Raw genomic sequence first — 17,597 nt, 5'->3', positions numbered from 1 at the left:
AGAGAGCGAGAATAAGAGAGAGTACATGAGAGGGGGGAGGGTCAGAGGGAGAAGCAGACTCCCCGCTGAGCAGGGAGCCCGATGCGGGACTCGATCCAGGGACTCCAGGATCATGACCTGAGCCGAAGGCAGTTGCTTAACCAACTGAGCCACCCAGGTGCCCAGCACTTAATTTTTTAATAAGATATTGGCCAGAAACACAGAGATAAAAAGAATACAGCAAACACTGAGGAACTCACCACTCAGCTTAAGAATGAAAGCCTTGCCCGTGGTGTTAAAGCACCATCTGACTCCCGAGACAACCTTTCAGGCCTGAACGGAGACAGATACCCTTTCCTTTCAACAGAGATTATTTCCCCCTGTGTCCACCTGCAGTTTTCCGACCTTCAGTCCATTTGAGAAACAGATTCTTATTCTTCTAGGTTTAAATCTTGGCTCTCCTCTCCCTCATGCAGTGGCTTGAGCAAGTCACTTAACCAGCCTGTGCTTGAGCTTTCTTTCTATAGAACGGGGATAATGATAGTACTTTTGAGAATTAGTTGAGTGATTCACTTAAATTGCTATTACTATTAACCTGGCTCCAAAGGGGAAGAAGTTGGGGCGCCTGGGTGGCTCAGTCGATAAGCATCTGCCTTCAGCTCAGGTCATGATCCTGGGGTCCTGGGATTGAGCCCCACATCGGGCTCCCTGCTCAGTGGGGAGCCTGCTTCTCTCTCGCTCTCTCTCTCAAATAAATAAATAAAATTTTAAAATAAAAGGGTGGGGGAGAAGCTCTTCTGTGTTTGAGCAAAGCCACTTGTGCGTGGTCTCAAAAAGGCTACTGCAGATCTTGAAGAATGACCCTCATGTAGATTTATAGTTTCTGGTATAGCTATGAAATATTCATTGTATTATTTTCAAGTCATTCAAACACATACACACACACACACCCCCCCTAGAGAAGTACATGCTGCATCCCCCAGATTTCCCCTTAATATTTCTAGTAGATGGAAGGTTGGGTGAGTAGATGAGATGGTGGGGAGAATGATGGGTAGGGGAAAGAGTGTTAGGTAGATGGTAGAAATCCCAGTAGGCCTGGAGTGGACAATCACATGGTTACCCAGGATACTGTCCCTAGATCAATGGGCTTTGGAAAGAACCCATGTTTTTCTGTTTCAGGTAAAACTAGAGAGCAACTTTGCCTCCATCGTGTTCGCCATCATGGTGTTGGAGGGGCTTGGCCGCTCACTGGACCCCAAACTGGACATCCTGGAGGCAGCAAAGCCCTTCCTTCTGAAAGGACCAGCGTCCTCCTGCTGACTGCAGCAGTGGGCATGCAGTGGGCCTTCGTCTGAGACCCGAAGGCCACTCCCAACCGCCTCTCCTGTGGCAGCTTGAACATTTTAAAATTGGGATGCATGGAAGGCATACCAATATTTTTCATTCTGACTTGGTTTCAGGGGTCTGTTTTAAAAGCTTTGGGTTATTTGGGGAAATGAAAGGAGGGAAGAGCCCTAGCCATTCAGTCGTGGAAGCTGGGCCTGGTGTCTTGGAGACTATTTCAGGGAAAATGTTCTGTGGAGGAGGACAAATAAACTTAGTTATTTTGTTTTCCCGTTTTTGTCTCTTCTCCTTTTAACCCTCTCTCCTTCCTGATCAGGTGGGTCCTGCTGGGTATTCCATGACTCTGGGATTTAGGTTGGAAAAGGTCACAGAATCCTGTAGGCCCATGGCTTCCCAGTGTTTCTGATTACGCATCCTACTGGTGAAATATATATATTTACATATATATGTGCACAGGTATCACTTATTCATAGGTTTTATACAGGTGTGACCACCACTAGCAAATCTCTGGGAGGCACAGTATATGTACCGGGGGCAAAGTTTGCTGTATTCCAAATGATCTTCTTGATAATTTTTAATATTTTTTGATGATCTCCTGCTCGATTTTATTACAAGGTAAAATGATTAATGTGGCTGACATACTAGGGACAGGAGCAGAATCAGCTCTGCCATTTTCTTCAAGTTCCCCCGTGTCCACATGTTAGCGTTCAGACTGCAGTTTCTCTGGGTAATGTTCAGCCCCTTTTCCATTTGTCCGGAGTCAGTTTTGGCTAATACTAACATAGAGATAAAATAATCAGTACATCCTTAAGCAGGGCTTGAAATCTGCAGTAGCTTCCCAGTGGTACCCCAGCAAGGGATTAAGGCGGCCGCTGCCTACCTCTCTGCACTGGGTCCACTCATGGTCAGTTCTCTCACAGCTGTGGCTGGCCCACGTGGACTAAGAGGCTCCCAGGGTCAGCCGGTAGAGTAGAGATTCGTAAAGCTTAGTTTCTTTCTTTCTTTCTTTTTTTTTTTTTTTAAGATTTTATTTATTTATTTGAGAGAGAGAATGAGAGAGAGCATGAGAGGGGGAGGGTCAGAGGGAGAAGCAGACTCCCTGCCGAGCAGGGAGCCCGATGCGGGACTCGATCCTGGGACTCCAGGATCGTGACCTGAGCCGAAGGCAGTTGCTCAACCGACTGAGCCACCCAGGCGCCCTCTTTCTTTTTTTAAGCTTAAATTTCTTCACAAGCCGGCTGATGACAATTACTGCTTCCCACTTGATTACAGTAATGGGTTTCAGCAAAATTAGTGAGCTGTCTCTTAGCAGGTGTGCCGGAGCTGCACAATAGGTAACGGATCCAGTGATGTTACTTTAGTTTTTAAATTTCAGCTTTTGCTTAAAAGACTTTCGGGACTGCATACATTTTTCAAGGCGGCTGATTACATTATTTTAAAACAAACCCAACCCTGCTCACACAACTTAAAACAAACCTCATTATTTATAAGGCAATATTTATGCCCAAAGGCACGTACCTGTTTATTTTGAGAGAGGGTGAGAGAGAGGAAGCGGGAGGGGTAGAGGGAGAGGGAGAAGCAGGCTCCCCGCTGAGCGGGGAGCCCGATGCGGGGCTCGATCCCAGGACCCTGAGATCATGACCTGAGCTGAAGGCAGTTGCTTAACCGACTGAGCCACCCAGGCGCCCCTAGTTTCTTTCCTTCTTTTTTTTTTTTTTTTAAAATAAAAAATAGCATTTTCTCCCACATCCCAGTGGGTTCTCTTGCTTGCTTTGGAGGCCACTGCTTTAGACAGTGAGTGGAAAGTCAAGCTCTCCTGCTCTCTGGAAGTTCTGCTCTGACCACAGGACTCCATTCTTCCATTCTTTCCTCAAGAATAAAGTTCCTCCTTTCTGTCTTTTGGGAAGCAACTAAGGTTTAGGCAGACAGAGAGGTTCATTTGGGGCAGTTTTTTCCAGAGAGCTGGAGATGTTATTTTTACTTGCCAAGTCATGAGGGGAGGGCAGTCTAGTCAGGCAGTGAGGGGCTGGCGTGGCTCACGGTAGCTGGGAGAGGGCAGTGGCACCAATTAGCCCCCTCATGGACACCCTGGCCAGACACAGGGCGGATGTGTCAAGTGCACAGACACTGAGGTGACAGGCGTACAGACACAGAGCAGGTGCCGTCCTGAGCCCACACCAGCACTACTGAGCTTTAACTAAAAGCCCGTTGGTTTAATCACACCATAGTGGTACATATTAGGTAGTTATCTATCAGTGCATACAAACTGTCCAAAACTTAGTAGCTTGAAAATGATAAAACTTAGTACCTCACAGTGTCTGCAAGTCAGAAATCTGGGTGCTGCTTCCCAGGTCCCCTGCTCAGGGTTTTGCATGGGCTGTGAGCATCTTGAGGCTCCCCAGGTGTGGATCTGATGCCACGCTCATTCAAATGGTGGTTGGCACAATTCAGTTTCTCATGGACTGTTGGACCAAGGGCCTCAGTTCCTCAGGAAATTTTACAGCAGCAACAGAAAAATGAACACAGGCTGTATTGAAGAGGAGAGAAATGGGCAACAGATATGCTTTAGTATGGGTAATTTGCTGAGTTTTAAATTACGCATCTTAAAACGGCAAAACTTGATCTGTAAAGTCATCTTCTTAAGGAGAAAAGGCTATGGCTACTTCCTTGGCTGAGCAGGGAGCCCGATGCAGGGTTGATGTGGGGCTTGATGCAGGGCTCGATCCCAGGACCCTGGGATCATGACCTGAGCCGAAGGCAGACGCTTTACCGACTGAGCCACCCAGGCACCCCCGTGGAATAGGTCCTTGATTTGGGGTTAGATGCTCTATGTTAGGTGATTTAGAGTCTGTCTTTTGTTAGCAGTTGTCAGTTTGTTAACACTTGGCTGGGAATTTGATTCATCATGTAGCAGCTGAGAGCTCAGTGTCAGGGCTTGGCATCCTTCCTCTCACCTTCTAAAATGCATCCTCTCAAATGGGGCGCTTATCTGAGAACCCAAAAGAAGCCACCCCAACCCCTCACTGCCATCATGCAATCTACAAAAAGTAGTAAGGGATATTTGCTCTGGGAGTTCTTAAAGCATGTCTGCAGAACAAACATGCATCACTGCTACATAGTCAAAATAGTTTACTGATGGAGACCCTATACTTTCTACAGTAAAAAAATCAGAATTTGTAATGCAAGACATTAAAGCTAAAGACCCCACAAGTGGTCTATAAAACAATATTGCTTTAAATACAGGCAAGCACTGAAGTTAAGTTTTCTTTTGTAATTCAGCAAGAAAGATGGGGAAGGTGGATGGATTTTAATACACCTGAATAGGTTCTGGTACAAGGAAGGGAAGGAATAACAAAGCATAAACATTTCCTGAGTGTGTGCTGTGGGCCAGGTACTCTCTTAAATGACTCCCCTCAGATGGGGCCACTGATACTCAGAGACGTAGAGTGACTTGTCCAAATTCAAAGAACTGGCAGTGCTGAGGTTTGAACTTTAGATATTTTGGCCCTTTTTTGGTTTAAGCTGTGCTTTATTTTTTTTTTTTTCCTTGGCCTTGACATCATAAATTCGTTCTTTGCTGGGATCAGGGAAGTTGTGTAGCTTGGGCAGTGAGCTCCCAAGGAAGGATGGAAAGCCCTGTCTTCCCAAATCATGAACTTCATATCTTAGTGGCTTGTACATGTAACTAGAAAGGGTAGGTGGTGAATGGTAGCTCAGAGAAAGCCACACTAGTGTATCAACTAGAAAGTCAACTTTCATCCAGAAGATAGTGGATTCTCTCCTCTAATTTATATACCAACTTAGAAGTTAGGAGGGCAGGACAACAGGGGAGAGTCCTACAGGGCCAGAGGGGTAATTAATAGGCTGTTCAGAATGCCACAGGGCAGCTCAGTAAATCATAAGCTTTACCTGAGTGTAACTCCAGGGAGAGAGGTTTCCCGTTACAGGGCACATGGAGACCCACATCTTGGCACAGAAGGACAGATGTCAGTTATAGTTAAGGCATTCAAACCCCTACATTTAAGTCTACATTTCTGTCCATAAGTATCCCATTTTTCATGCATGAGTGTGAAGTTTTCAGTGTTTAGCTGAAGGATCATTTGATCCATTTCAAATTGAAATCTCCAAGGTGTGAGGCTGGCAGGCTAACTTCATATAATTTAATCAAACCTGGAACTTTTTAGGAAAGCTATAACCCATATATAAGACCCTAAGAATTTGCAGGACTGATGTGGGGTGGGTGTCCAGAGAAGCTGAGAGTCCATCCAGGATTTAATAGAAGGCAATATTAAAAGATAAAAGCCAAGAATCAGGGCTTGGCCCTGGATCAGGGTATTAGAGCACTGCGGAAACTGGAGGCCACGCTAAAATGCAGATTCCTTGGCCCTAGTTCAGACTGAAGAGTATCTGAGGTCGGGCTCCTTAGATGAACGTGATGCCATGAGCCCACGTACTGGTATTTGGGAACCATTGGCTGCCGGTCGGTAACCAAGTTTGCAGAACAACAGTAAAACAATGAAGACCTTAAAGAAACCGTCGGGAGCCTCTTGCAGGAGAGGAGAGTACAAAAGACTAGCTTCGGGGGGCGCCTAGGTGGCTCAGTCCTTAAGCTTCTGCGTTCGGCTCAGGTCATGATCCCAGGGTCTTGGGATCGAGCCCCGCATCGGGCTCCCTGCTCCGCGGGAGGCCTGCTTCTCCCTCTCCCGCTCCCCCTGCTTGTATTCCCTCTCTCGCGGTCTCTCTCTCTCTCAAATTAAAAACAAAAACAAAAACTTTAAAAAAAGACTAACTTGGGGAAGGTCCTCTGGTTCAGAGTGGGTCAGGCGGCCTAAAAGGGTCCGGAAGGCTGTTAACTCAGCAGCAGCAGGTAGAAGAGGGGAGGACGTGGGAAAACACCATCAAGATCAGCAGTCAGGGGAGCGACAGCAGACTCAGCGTTGGTTTCTCAGCACACGCGTACAAACACAGGTTCCTGAAGCCGAGCCCGACGCCCGGCGGCCCGAATACCGCTTCCCTGCCCGCGTAAGTCACCTTCTGGGAGGTGGGCGGGCCGACGCCGTGACGTCACGAGGCGGGGCGCCGGGGGAAGTGACGTAGGAGGCGGTGGGGCCTGAGAAGTGCTGTCCGGACGCGCGCTGGCATGTCGGCTTTGACGCGGCTGGTGTCTTTTGTTCGCGTTGGAGGCCAGTGGTTCAGAGGCCCCGGCTCGCGGGCGGCGGGAGGCAGCGGAGTTCGTCAGTGAGTGTTGGCTGGGGGAGGGGCCTCGCCTGCTTCTAACGGAAAACGCCGGTCTTCGGGACGCCCTCACCTTGACGCCGGGCGCCTGGGGTGGACCGGGTTCCCGCAGCGACCTCCGCCCCGAGGCATGCTGGGACTTGGAGTCCGTCTCCGCGGCGCCGGGGCCGGGAGAGCGGGGGCCGTGGGCTCAGGGAGGTTTCTTGGCAGGTTTTTATGACCTGAGCCGAAGGCAGACGCTTAACGACTGAGCCACCCTGGCGCCCCCGCTGGGCGGGTTTTAAACTGTGTATCCGGTCACTCCGGCCCCAGGGGAGGCCTGCCCTCGGGAAATTCAGTTAATCGTGGAGGCAGGCTGGAGCTAATCTGGAAGCGAGAGCAGGAGGGAAGAACTTGTACCGTATGTTTCCGAGGCAAGGAGTAGCACAGAGGCGCCGCGGGAGACCTAGATACTATTTTTTTTTATTTTAAAGATTTTATTTATTTATTTGACAGAGAGAGATACAGTGAGAGAGGGAACACAAGCAGGGGGAGTGGGAGAGGGAGAAGCAGGCTTCCTGCGGAGCAGGGAGCCCGATGCGGGGCTCGATCCCAGGACCCTGGGACCATGACCTGAGCTGAAGGCAGACGCTTAATGACTGAGCCACCCAGGCGCCCCACCTAGATACTATTTTTTAAAGCAGTTTTAGGTTCACAGCAAAACTGAGCGGAAGGTACAGAGATTTCCCATAACCTTCCTGCCTCACAAGTGCATTGCCTCCCCAATTATCAGCGTTCTCCACGAGAGTGTAGAATTGATTGACACATTATCACCCAAATCCCATAGTTTGTATTAGGGTTTACTCTTGCAACACCAGAATTGAGAGCGAGCAAAAGAAGAGTCACCTGTGAAGTAGCCCAGAAATTCGGCTGGAGAGCATAGTGCTGGGCTGCCAAGGGAAGGCACCTGCCAAAAACAAATTGGTAGTGCGGAGAGATTCAGTAAGGGCAGGATGGAAAATAGAACATTGGATTTTTACGGGTGATGTTCCAGGCCCCTTAGATCATCTGCATTTTTCCAAGAGGCAGTGCAGGGTCGTGGTTAAAAGCAGGATCCTGGCCCCAAACCGCCTCAATTCATATTTCACCTCTGCCACACTCTAGCTGTTTGGCCTTGGAAAGGTTTCTTGATTTCTAACTGCCTCCGTTTTCTCACCCGAATGATGGGGATAATGTCAATTTCCAGGGAACTGAGTGAATAAGAATTCTGTGAAGCATTTTAGGACAGCTGCTGCTGCCTAGTAAGGACCTTACCAGTATTGTTTAACTGTTGTTGGGGAACTGAGACTCAGGAACGTTAAAGGAGTGACTTGCTTAAAGTCACATGTCTCTTGGGCGCTTGGGTGGCTCAGTTGGTTAGGCGACTGCCTTCGGCTCGGGTCATGATCCTGGAGTCCCGGGATCGAGTCCCACATCGGGCTCCCTGCTCAGCAGGGGGTCTGCTTCTCCCTCTGCCCTCTTCCCTCTCCCCTCTCGTGCTCTCTGTCTCTCATTCTCTCTCTCTCGAATAAATAAATAAAATCTTAAAAAAAAAAAAAGTCACATGTCTCTTAAGGCTGTGGAGCTGGGACAGGTGTGGGGTGGAAAGGAGGAAAAGGCCTGCGTGACCTAAACAAGGACAGTGATGGAAAGCCACCAGCCATAGCCCTTGACCCTGCATGGGAAAACTGGGGAGTGCTTCTCTTCACTGAGGTGTTGTTACTTACATAACACACCTTATTATTATCACACACAGTTGTGTGATAATTAAGTGGATAGGTATGGAGCATCTTCCAGGTGCCAGGGTCCTTTCTAGGTTGTAGGGATAGAGCAGAATACAAGAAAGATAAGGGAGCTTCCATCCTGGAGAGGACACAGGTAGAAGAGAACATGTTTAGGTACTGTTAAGTGACATGAAGAAATAAAGCAGGGGATTAATCTAGAGAGTGCCTGGGATGGGGGTGGATGGGATATTGTACTTAGGATGATGTGGCAATGCAGGCCTGATAGTGATTTGAATAGGACCTGAGTGATAAGTCAGCCAAGCAAAGATGCCAGAAGGAGCCTCTGACAAGGAGACTGCAAGTGTTGAGGCTCTGAGTGCTGATGATGGACAAGCAAGCCAGTGAGGCTGGAATGGGCTGAGCAAAGGGGAGAGGTAGAGGTGAGGTCAGGGGAGGGGTGGAGGCAGGTTAGTGACAGCCCTGTAGGGATTTTATTTTAATGGGAAGCCATTTGAGACTGAAGCAGGAAAATGATATGATCTGGTTTCACTATTTTTTAAGTATATTTATTTATTTATTTTTAGTAATCTCTATACCCAATGTGGGGCTTGAACCCATGACCCGGAGATCAAGAGTCACATGCTCTTCTGACTGAGGCAGCCAGGCACCCCTTTTTATCACATATTTTTTGATATGATCTGGTTTATGTTTTAAAATTTAACTTTCACAGAGTTATGATGCATTTTTGTTTTTAAACTTGACACTTAAAAATCCTGGGTTGGAATAGCCATTATTTCTTGGGATACTGTTTCTTCCCCATTCTGTTTTCTCCTTATGGAACAGGAATTGGGCATATGTCAACTTTTCTCATGCTCCTAACCTCAGTTACATTTTCTTATTTCTAGAAATTGTTTTTGCTGTTTTTAAACCTCTTTGTTCTTTATAATGAGTTTCTTTTTCCTTGCTCTTAATTACACACTGCTCCACACTCAGCAGGGAGTCTGCTTGGGATTCTCTCTCCCCCTCCCCCTCTTGTGCATTTTTTATCTTTCTCCAAAATAAATAAAATCTTAAAAAAAAAAAAAGATTCTCTCTCTCTGCCCCCCCTTCTAAAAATAAAAAAAAAAATTTCCATCTTGCAGTCAGTGGCCCACTTTCTTTCTCTTTCTTTCGATTATATTTCTTTAGAGAGAGAGCGTGAGCAGGGGGAGGGGCAGAGGAAGAGAGAGAGAATCTCAAGTGGATTCTGTGCTGAGTGTAGAGCCCGACCCGGTGCTCGATCCCATGATTCTGAGACGATGACCTGAATCAAAATCAAGAGTCATTTGCTTAACCTACTGAGCCACCCAGGCACCCCTCTTTTTTTTTTTCTTTTTAAAGTAATCTGTCCACCCAGCATGGGGCTGGAACTCAAAACCCCGAGATCAAGAGTCGCATGCTCTACCAACTGAGCCAGCTAGGTGTCCCAGTGACCCACTTGTTTCAAGGAATAGTTAAAATAGCATGTCACTCTAGCAATAATGAGATGTGGAGTTCCTGGTAGTGGGTTTGAAGTATAATTCTCAAATATTATTTTTTTAAAGATTTTATTTATTTATTTGAGAGAGAGAATGAGAGAGAGCATGAGAGGGGGAGGGTCAGAGGGAGAAGCAGACTCCCTGCTGAGCAGAGAGCCCGATGCGGGACTCGATCCCGGGACTCCAGGATCATGACCTGAGCTGAAGGCAGTCGCTTAACCAACTGAGCCACCCAGGCGCCCTCAAATATTATTTTAATGCATTTAACTGATGGGCCCTTATAACTAGATTGTATCTAAAACCTATCAAAGAGGAAGCCTGTTGTTACAGTATATTGAATTCCCATCCCCATGGTTTGTTTGTATAATACAGTATTTATATGCACAGATAGATCCTGAAGACTGTTAAATAGAATTGGCATATGATGGCATTACAGAAATAGTGTGTTATATTCTTCAGGTTGTAAAGCAATGATGCTTGAGGGAGTCTTTTAAAAGTAATATGTGGTAGAGGCGCCTGGGTGGCTCAGTATGTTAAGCGTCTGCCTTTGGCTAGGTCATGATCATCCCAGGGCCCTCCATATAGCCCCGCATCGGGCTCTCTGCTCGGCTGGGGGCCTGCTTCTCCCTCTCCCACTGCCTGCCACTCTGCCTACTTGTGATCCCTCTCTCTCTCTCTCTCTCAAATAAATAAATAAAATCTTAAAAAAAAAAAATAAAAGTAATATGTGGTCAGAGGCATCTGGGTGGCTCAGTCAGTTAAGCGCCTGATTTCGGCTCAGGTCATGATCTCAGGGTAGTGGGATCGAGTCCGACATCGGGCTCTCCACTTAGCAGGGAGTCCGCTTGTCCCTCTGCCCGCCCCGCCCCCCCGCATGCTTGCTCACTCAAATAAATAAATCTTAAAAGTAATATGAGGTCACTATTTTTAAAAAAGATACATATTACTCAGCCATAAAAAAAAAATTTGCCATTTACAGCCACATGGAGTCAGACAGTATTATGCTAAACAAAATAAGTCAGAGAAAAACATGATTTCACTCATATGTGGAATTTAAGAAAATAAATGAGCAAAGGGGGGAAAAAAAAGAGGCAAATGAAGAAACAGACTCTTAACTACAGAGAACATACTGGTGGTTACCAGAGGGGAGGTGGTGGGGGAATGGGTAAAACAGGTGATGGGAATTAAGGAGGGCACTTGCTGTGATGAGCACCAGTTGTAAGGAAGTGTTGAATCACTGTATTGTACACCTGAAATTAATAATACACTATATTGTAACTAACGAATTTAAATAAAAACTTAAAAAAAGAACCCATACAAAACCCTCCACATACATACATATGCAAAAATAAAAGCCATCTCATATCATCCATAGCTAATTATCAATATTTTATGTAGAGCCTTCCAAAGAAAAGTGTTAATATATTGAATAAATATTTACATAAAAATGAAACTATCACTTCACTGTGGTATCGTGCTGATGGGAATTCTAATTAAGAACTGTCTTTGGTTCATAAAATGAGAAAATTATTAATATTGTTTGTTTATAGGCTAGGCAATACATAAGAGCTTAGGCTTTGCCTCCAAATAATACCCTGATGTTTTCATTTGTAAACACTAAGAACCATAGGATCTGTCTCCTAGGGTTATGAAAATAAACGATAATGCGTGTAAAATGCTTCGTGTGGTGTACGGCACATGGCAGACACTCAGTAAATGATAACTGTTCATAACCTTTAAGAGCGGGACAGGCTAATAAAAAGGGGAGGAGGTAATACGTATCAGGGACCATAGATGTCTTCATGTTCACAGATCTACAGTGCATTTTGAAGAAATGTTAGTGCAGTTTTGGTAGTTTTTGCTGCACAAAAGAGCACATTGTTTTACAAGCTGTTCTTAAATTTGTGAATACATTTTCTGTGGAAATTCTCTAAATTCTTTATTTTTGTATAGTAGAATATGTATAGCTGCTAAATAGAACTTGACAGTAATGCCATTAAGTACAAATTATATTAAGTTAGATTCAATCAATAACTAATTATAATCTAACTGAATAAAATGCAGACCTCATGGATTGTGTCCCACAATTTGTCAACAGAATCTAAATGGAAAAAAAAAAGTTCCTATTTACTCTTTTTTTTTTTTTTTTTAAAGATTTTATTATTTATTTGGCAGAGAGAGAGAGACAGTGAGAGAGGGAACACAAGCAGGGGGAGTGGGAGAAGGAGAAGCAGGCTTCCCGCCGAGCAGGGAGCTTGATGCAGGGCTCCATCCCAGGACCCTGGGATCATGACCTGAGCCAAAGGCAGAAACTTAACGACTGAGCCACCCAGGTGCCCCGTTCCTATTTACTCTTTAAGGCTCTTTGCTTTGTTCAGCACTATTAGCTTATTCAAAAGGATTTGCTGGTGTAGTTAGAGCATGCGACTCTTGATCTCAGGGTCATGAGTTTGAGCCCCACATTGGGTGTAGAGATCGCTAAAAAAAAAATTAAAAAAAGATTTGCTGAGTTCTCCTTCCCACGTAGTGTTCTTTATATTAGGAAAGACTATAATAGAGCAGAGGACATAATTTGCCTTTGAAATAGATATGGCTAAACAGAACAAGATTAACTTCCTGATTTGTTTTCCGAGCTAAGCTAAGTGCCCAACTACTGCAGGTTCACATCCCTTAACTGAAACTTTGGGGCCAGTGGCCCCATTTCTGCTGTAAAATCCATGAATATTCACTAAAGGGAAATAATCGTCTTTCATCCTTGCAGGCCAGTTTTTGCTGCCAAACAAGTTTAAAAGCAAGCTTATGAAAAAGGAGTTTTGAGGGATTAGGGAGCTCTGTCATCCTGTACTTCGTGGAGGAGATGAGAAACGTTAGATTTAGTTTCTAGCTGGAGCTCAAAAGTTTTGGGTGACTTCAAACTTAGAAGAGGTACCGAGTTGCATGACATCTTGTTCTGTCTTGTAGTGCTGGTAGCAGTGTGCATATCGAGCCACGGTATAGACAGTTTCCCCAGCTGACCAAGTCCCAGGTGATCCAGGCCGAGATTTTCAGTGGGACCATGTGGTTCTGGATTCTCTGGCGTTTTTGGCATGACTCAGATGCTGTGCTGGTAAGTGCAGGAGATGAATTCTAATATATTAATAAAATATTATAACTAATTAGATTATTACTAATATATTAATAGCTTAGCTTTTTTTTTTTTCCCTCCTTCCTGTTTGTAGACCATTTTTCTATCTGGGTATATCCCTTTACCATGTTGTCTTTGTGTACATGCAGGAATCCTGTTATTTAATGGAATACATTATCTCTGACCTTTCCTATCACAGATGCGTATGTAGGTAGTCCATCTCTTATGGCTTCTGTTAGGTTGCCATATTTGGAAGGAAGACTAGAAACAAATTGTTTTACTTTCTGAACCAGGGGTTCATTGGTGGGTTAAGTTTCACACTTAAATTTCTTTTTTTTTTTTTTTTTTAAGATTTTATTTATTTATTGGAGAGAGAGAATGAGAGGGAGCACATGAGAGGGGTTATGGTCAGAGGGAGAAGCAGACTCCCCGCCAAACAGGGAGCCCTATGCGGGACTCGATCCAGGGACTCCAGGATCATGACCTGAGCCGAAGGCAGTTGCTTAACCAACTGAGCCACCCAGGTGCCCCACACTTAAATTTCTTTAAATGCACCTCACAGGGGTGCCTGGGTGGCTCAGATGGTTAAGCGTCTGCCTTCGGCTCAGGTCATGATCCCAGAGTCCTGGGTTCGAGCCCCGCATCAGGCTCCCTGCTCAGCAGGGAGTCTGCATCTCTCTCTCCCTCTGCCTGCAGCTCCCCCTGCTTGTGCTCTCTCTGTGTCAAATAAATAAAATCTTAAAAAAAAAAATAAATAAAAATAAATGCACCTCACACCAGTCAGAATGGCTAAAGTTAACAAGTCAGGAAACGACACATGTTGGCAGGGATGCAAAAAAGGGGAACCCTCCTACAGTGTTGGTGGGAATGCAAGCTGGTGCAGCCACTCTGGACAACAGTATGGAGGTTCCTCAAAAAGTTGAAAATAGAGCTACCCTACAACCCAGCAATTGCACTACTGGGTATTTACCCCAAAGATACAAATGTAGTGAAAAGAAGGGGTACGTGCACCCTGATGTTTATAGCAGCAATGTCCACAATAGCCAAACTATGGGAAGAGCCAAGATGTCCATTAACAGATGAATGGATAAAGAGGATGTGGTATATATATACAATGGAATATTATGCAGCCATCAGAAAAATGAAATCTTGCCATTTGCAATGACATGGATGGAATTAGAGGGTATTAGGCTAAGTGAAATAAGTCAATCAGACATGTATCATATGATCTCACTGATATGAGGAATTCTTAATCTCAGGAAACAAACTGAGGGTGCTGGAATGGTGGGGGGTGGGAGGGATGGGGTGGCTGGGTGGTAGACATTGGGGAGGGTATGTGTTATGGTGAGTGCTGTGAATTGTGTAAGACTGTTGAATCACAGACCTGTACCTCTGAAACAAATCATACATTATATGTTAAAAAAAAAAAAGATAGTAGGAAGGGAAAAAAGAAGGTGGGGAATCGGAGGGGGAAATGAACTATGAGAGACTATGGACTCTGAGAAATGGGGAGGGGGTGGGGGGATGGGTTAGCCTGGTGATGGGTATTAAAGAGGGCACGTATTGTATGGAGCACTGGGTGTTATACGTAAACAATCATGGACCACTACATCAAAAACTAATGATGTAATGTATGGTGATTAACCTAACATAATAAAATAAAATTAAAAAAAAAATACAGAGGACTGAAAAAAAATTCTTTAAATGCTGAATGTCATCTAGTCTCTCTAGAGGCCCAGGGCAGCCAGATTGGGGTGGGAGAGATGTGGGTTAATTTGTCTTAAGGTGAGAAGTTAGCTAGTGGTAACTTTCTAACGTGTCATTAGCCTTGACTAAGCTTTTATGACTTTTACACAGACCCTGTTCTCTAGGAAGTTAAGCTTTTAAGCCATTGAAATCTGCGCTTGCTGATCCGGATAGGATAGGAAAAAAATCTTCAGTGTGCACGTCTTAGACGCATCATTTCTCTTAGAACTTCTCTGTGCCCTTGCCATGCAGTAGAGAGCTGCTTAGTGTCTGTGAATTGGCAGCACATAGTCACCCCTACCTCATCGTAGGTCAGCTGTCAGGAGGATATGTGGCTGCTTGGCCTGAGACGAGGATGCCTCCAGATACGTTCTGGATCAGGACTGAAGATGCACGAGCCCACTGAGGCTGCCAGATCTCTCCCGGGTCGGCAGCAATGACAGGTCATTTTGAGACATTCTGTTTTACCAGGGCTTCAACACGTTGTCGAGATGTGGGCTGTCTTTGAAGTCTGTTGTCTGCCTTCCTCCATCACAAACACATACTGAAATGCTGGCTCAGCCTGGTGGCTCCAGAATGGGTCTTTTAAAATTCAGGCCACAGCCCATACTGAGCAAATTGAAGAACAGTTGGACAGTCAAATAGTTAAAGTAGTAGAATTTGTTCCTGTGACTTGTCAAGGGCTGTCTGTGTATGTGACAGCCTTACCATATATATATATGTGTGTGTGTGTGTATATATATATATATATATTTTTTAATTCATTATATGGAATATTTACTTTTTTTTTAATGGTTGTCACCAGGGTCACTTTCCATATCCAGATCCTTCCCAGTGGACGGATGAAGAACTAGGTATCCTTCCTGATGATGAAGACTGAAAGTGTACAATAAACTCTTTGCAAGCAGGTATGCCCCAAATTCCTTTTTAAAGTTTATCTTGTGTCGATTAAAATGTTTGACTTTATGATGGTCTTGAAGGTGGTACATTTTCTTTTTTATTTTAAAGATTTTATTTATTTATTTGAGAGAGAATGAGATAGAGAGAGAGCATGAGAGGGGGGAGGGTCAGAGGGAGAAGCGGACTCCCTGCTGAGCAGGGAGCCCGATGCGGGGACTCGATCCCGGGACTCCAGGATCATGACCTGAGCCGAAGGCAGTTGCTTAACCAACTGAGCCACCCAGGTGCCCAAAGGTGGTACATTTTCTAAAAGCATGGATGACAATTAACTATATCATGTCTAATTTTGCCTTTAGTATTTTTGTATTTGCTGTCTTCCTCCCACCCCCTTCTTTTGGTCTCATCTTCCTTTTCACTATTTCTTTTAAAAAATTTTCTTTTCCTGAGTTGTCTTACAATTTAGGGTCCTGTTTAGCCATCTGTTGATCAAAGACTTTTAAAAAAAAAATTAATTCCTTTTCTAAAAATTTTATTTATTTGAGAGAGAGAGATCACAAGTAGGGGGAGGGACAGACGGAGCTCCAGGCTCCCCGCTGAGCAGGGAGCCGAATGCGGGACTTGATCCCAGGACCCTGAGATCATGACCTGAGCTGAAGGCAGGCACTTAACCGACTGAGCCACCCAGGTGCCCTCCACCCTGAGTGTCTAAATGGAAAGTTCCAGCATATGGGAATGTTAGGATATGGAATTGTGTGGAAATTAACCCTAAACACTAAAAGGTTATGGCCCTTTCATTTTTCCAAATTAGGAATCAGTTTTTCTTCTTTCAAAAGGAAGGTACTAGGAGTAGGTACTAGAAAAGGGAGTCTCTTTTCCCACAAACCCCTCGGAGTCAAGACATTCTTTTTTTTTTTTTTTAGATTTTATTTATTTGAGACAGAGAGAATGCGAGAGAGCGAGCACATGAGAGCGGGAAGGGTCAGAGGGAGAAGCAGACTCCCCGCCGCAGGGAGCCCGATGCGGGACTCAATCCCGGGACTCCAGGATCATGACCTGAGCCGAAGGCAGTTGCTTAACCAACTGAGCCACCCAGGTGCCCCCGGAGTCAAGACATTCTCATGCAGTGTTTTTAAATTAATCATTGCACATAAATAATTGCCATCACTCAAAATGCCTTGGGAATTGTTTTATTTATTTATTTTTGGGAACTGTTTTTTTTTTTTTTTTTAAAGATTTTATTTATTTATTTGAGAGAGAGAATGAGAGATAGCACGAGAGGGAAGAGGATCAGAGGGAGAAGCAGACCCCCTGCTGAGCAGGGAGCCCGATGCGGGACTCGATCCCGGGACTCCAGGGTCATGACCTGAGCCGAAGGCAGTCGCTTAACCAACTGAGCCACCCAGGCGCCCAATTTTTGGGCACTGTTTTAAAGGCTAGGAAGCATTAAGGAAAAAGTGTTCCTATTACATCATATTGTTGGTATTGTTACTCTAATTTTAATTAGAAGTAGCTTATTAACATGGACAGCAGTTTTGGGGTCTTTAGGGAGCCAGGGGGATGGGAAAAAATGCCACCGAAGGGCAGGCAGCAAAGCTGTGTTACAATCTGTTCCGTGTCTCTGCATTTACTGTGGGTCAGTCAGAGGCCCCAGGCCCTGCCAGGACCCTGCTTCCCTGTGTAATACGTCTGCCGGCACTAACCTCTCCTCTTCCTGTGATTTCCCAGTATTCTCACACATGGTCGTTAATATTTTATTTTAAAGAGGAGGCTCTAAACTCTGAGAAAGTAAGGTGCCTTTGTTTCTCTAGAAGACTACTCCCATAATCCGTGTTCAGTGAATGCTTGAATAATGGAATGAACCAAAATTATGAATTTGAATGATTGAAAATAAAAGTACTTAAAGCTTTCTACTTTTGTTTCCCTGCAGGAGCCAGGTGAGAATTTCGAGCAGTTACGGACTTCATATTGTACATGGAAGTTGTAAAATTAAAGTGTTTCGGTCAATAGTAA

General features: G+C 44.9%; 2 protein-coding genes and 1 long non-coding RNA gene across 4 annotated transcripts in view; 2 read left to right on the top strand and 1 right to left on the bottom strand.

Annotated features, from left to right (window-relative positions):
- Positions 1 to 1,591, top strand: part of ADCK2 (aarF domain containing kinase 2) — a 16,256-nt gene extending 14,665 nt beyond the window's left edge. For both annotated transcript variants that reach the window (XM_045864173.3, XM_045864172.3), the window contains exon 8: positions 1,159 to 1,591. In XM_045864173.3, coding sequence (XP_045720129.1) covers positions 1,159 to 1,299 — 141 coding nt within the window. In that variant the 3' untranslated portion in view covers positions 1,300 to 1,591. The remainder of the gene's footprint in view (positions 1 to 1,158) is intronic.
- The window catches only part of LOC123835242 (uncharacterized), a 17,973-nt gene extending 11,564 nt beyond the window's left edge, over positions 1 to 6,409 (bottom strand). Inside the window, exons 1-2 of the long non-coding RNA XR_006788687.3 lie at positions 6,114 to 6,409; positions 3,632 to 3,850 (exon numbers count right to left, since the gene is read on the bottom strand). This is a non-coding gene — a long non-coding RNA (uncharacterized LOC123835242). The remainder of the gene's footprint in view (positions 1 to 3,631; positions 3,851 to 6,113) is intronic.
- On the top strand, positions 6,398 to 17,597 carry NDUFB2 (NADH:ubiquinone oxidoreductase subunit B2). Its single transcript, XM_045864174.3, has 4 exons — positions 6,398 to 6,561; positions 12,779 to 12,923; positions 15,493 to 15,595; positions 17,515 to 17,597. The coding sequence occupies exons 1-3, from the start codon at positions 6,464 to 6,466 to the stop codon at positions 15,565 to 15,567; spliced, it is 318 nt and encodes a 105-aa protein (XP_045720130.1). The 5' UTR covers positions 6,398 to 6,463; the 3' UTR covers positions 15,568 to 15,595; positions 17,515 to 17,597.

This window comes from Mirounga angustirostris, unplaced genomic scaffold (assembly GCF_029215605.1).
Source record: "Mirounga angustirostris isolate CCGP_5_RB_7025 unplaced genomic scaffold, mMirAng1.0.hap1 SCAF_12, whole genome shotgun sequence".
Classification (NCBI taxonomy): Eukaryota; Metazoa; Chordata; class Mammalia; order Carnivora; family Phocidae; genus Mirounga; species Mirounga angustirostris.
This window is presented reverse-complemented; position numbering and strand designations above follow the sequence as displayed.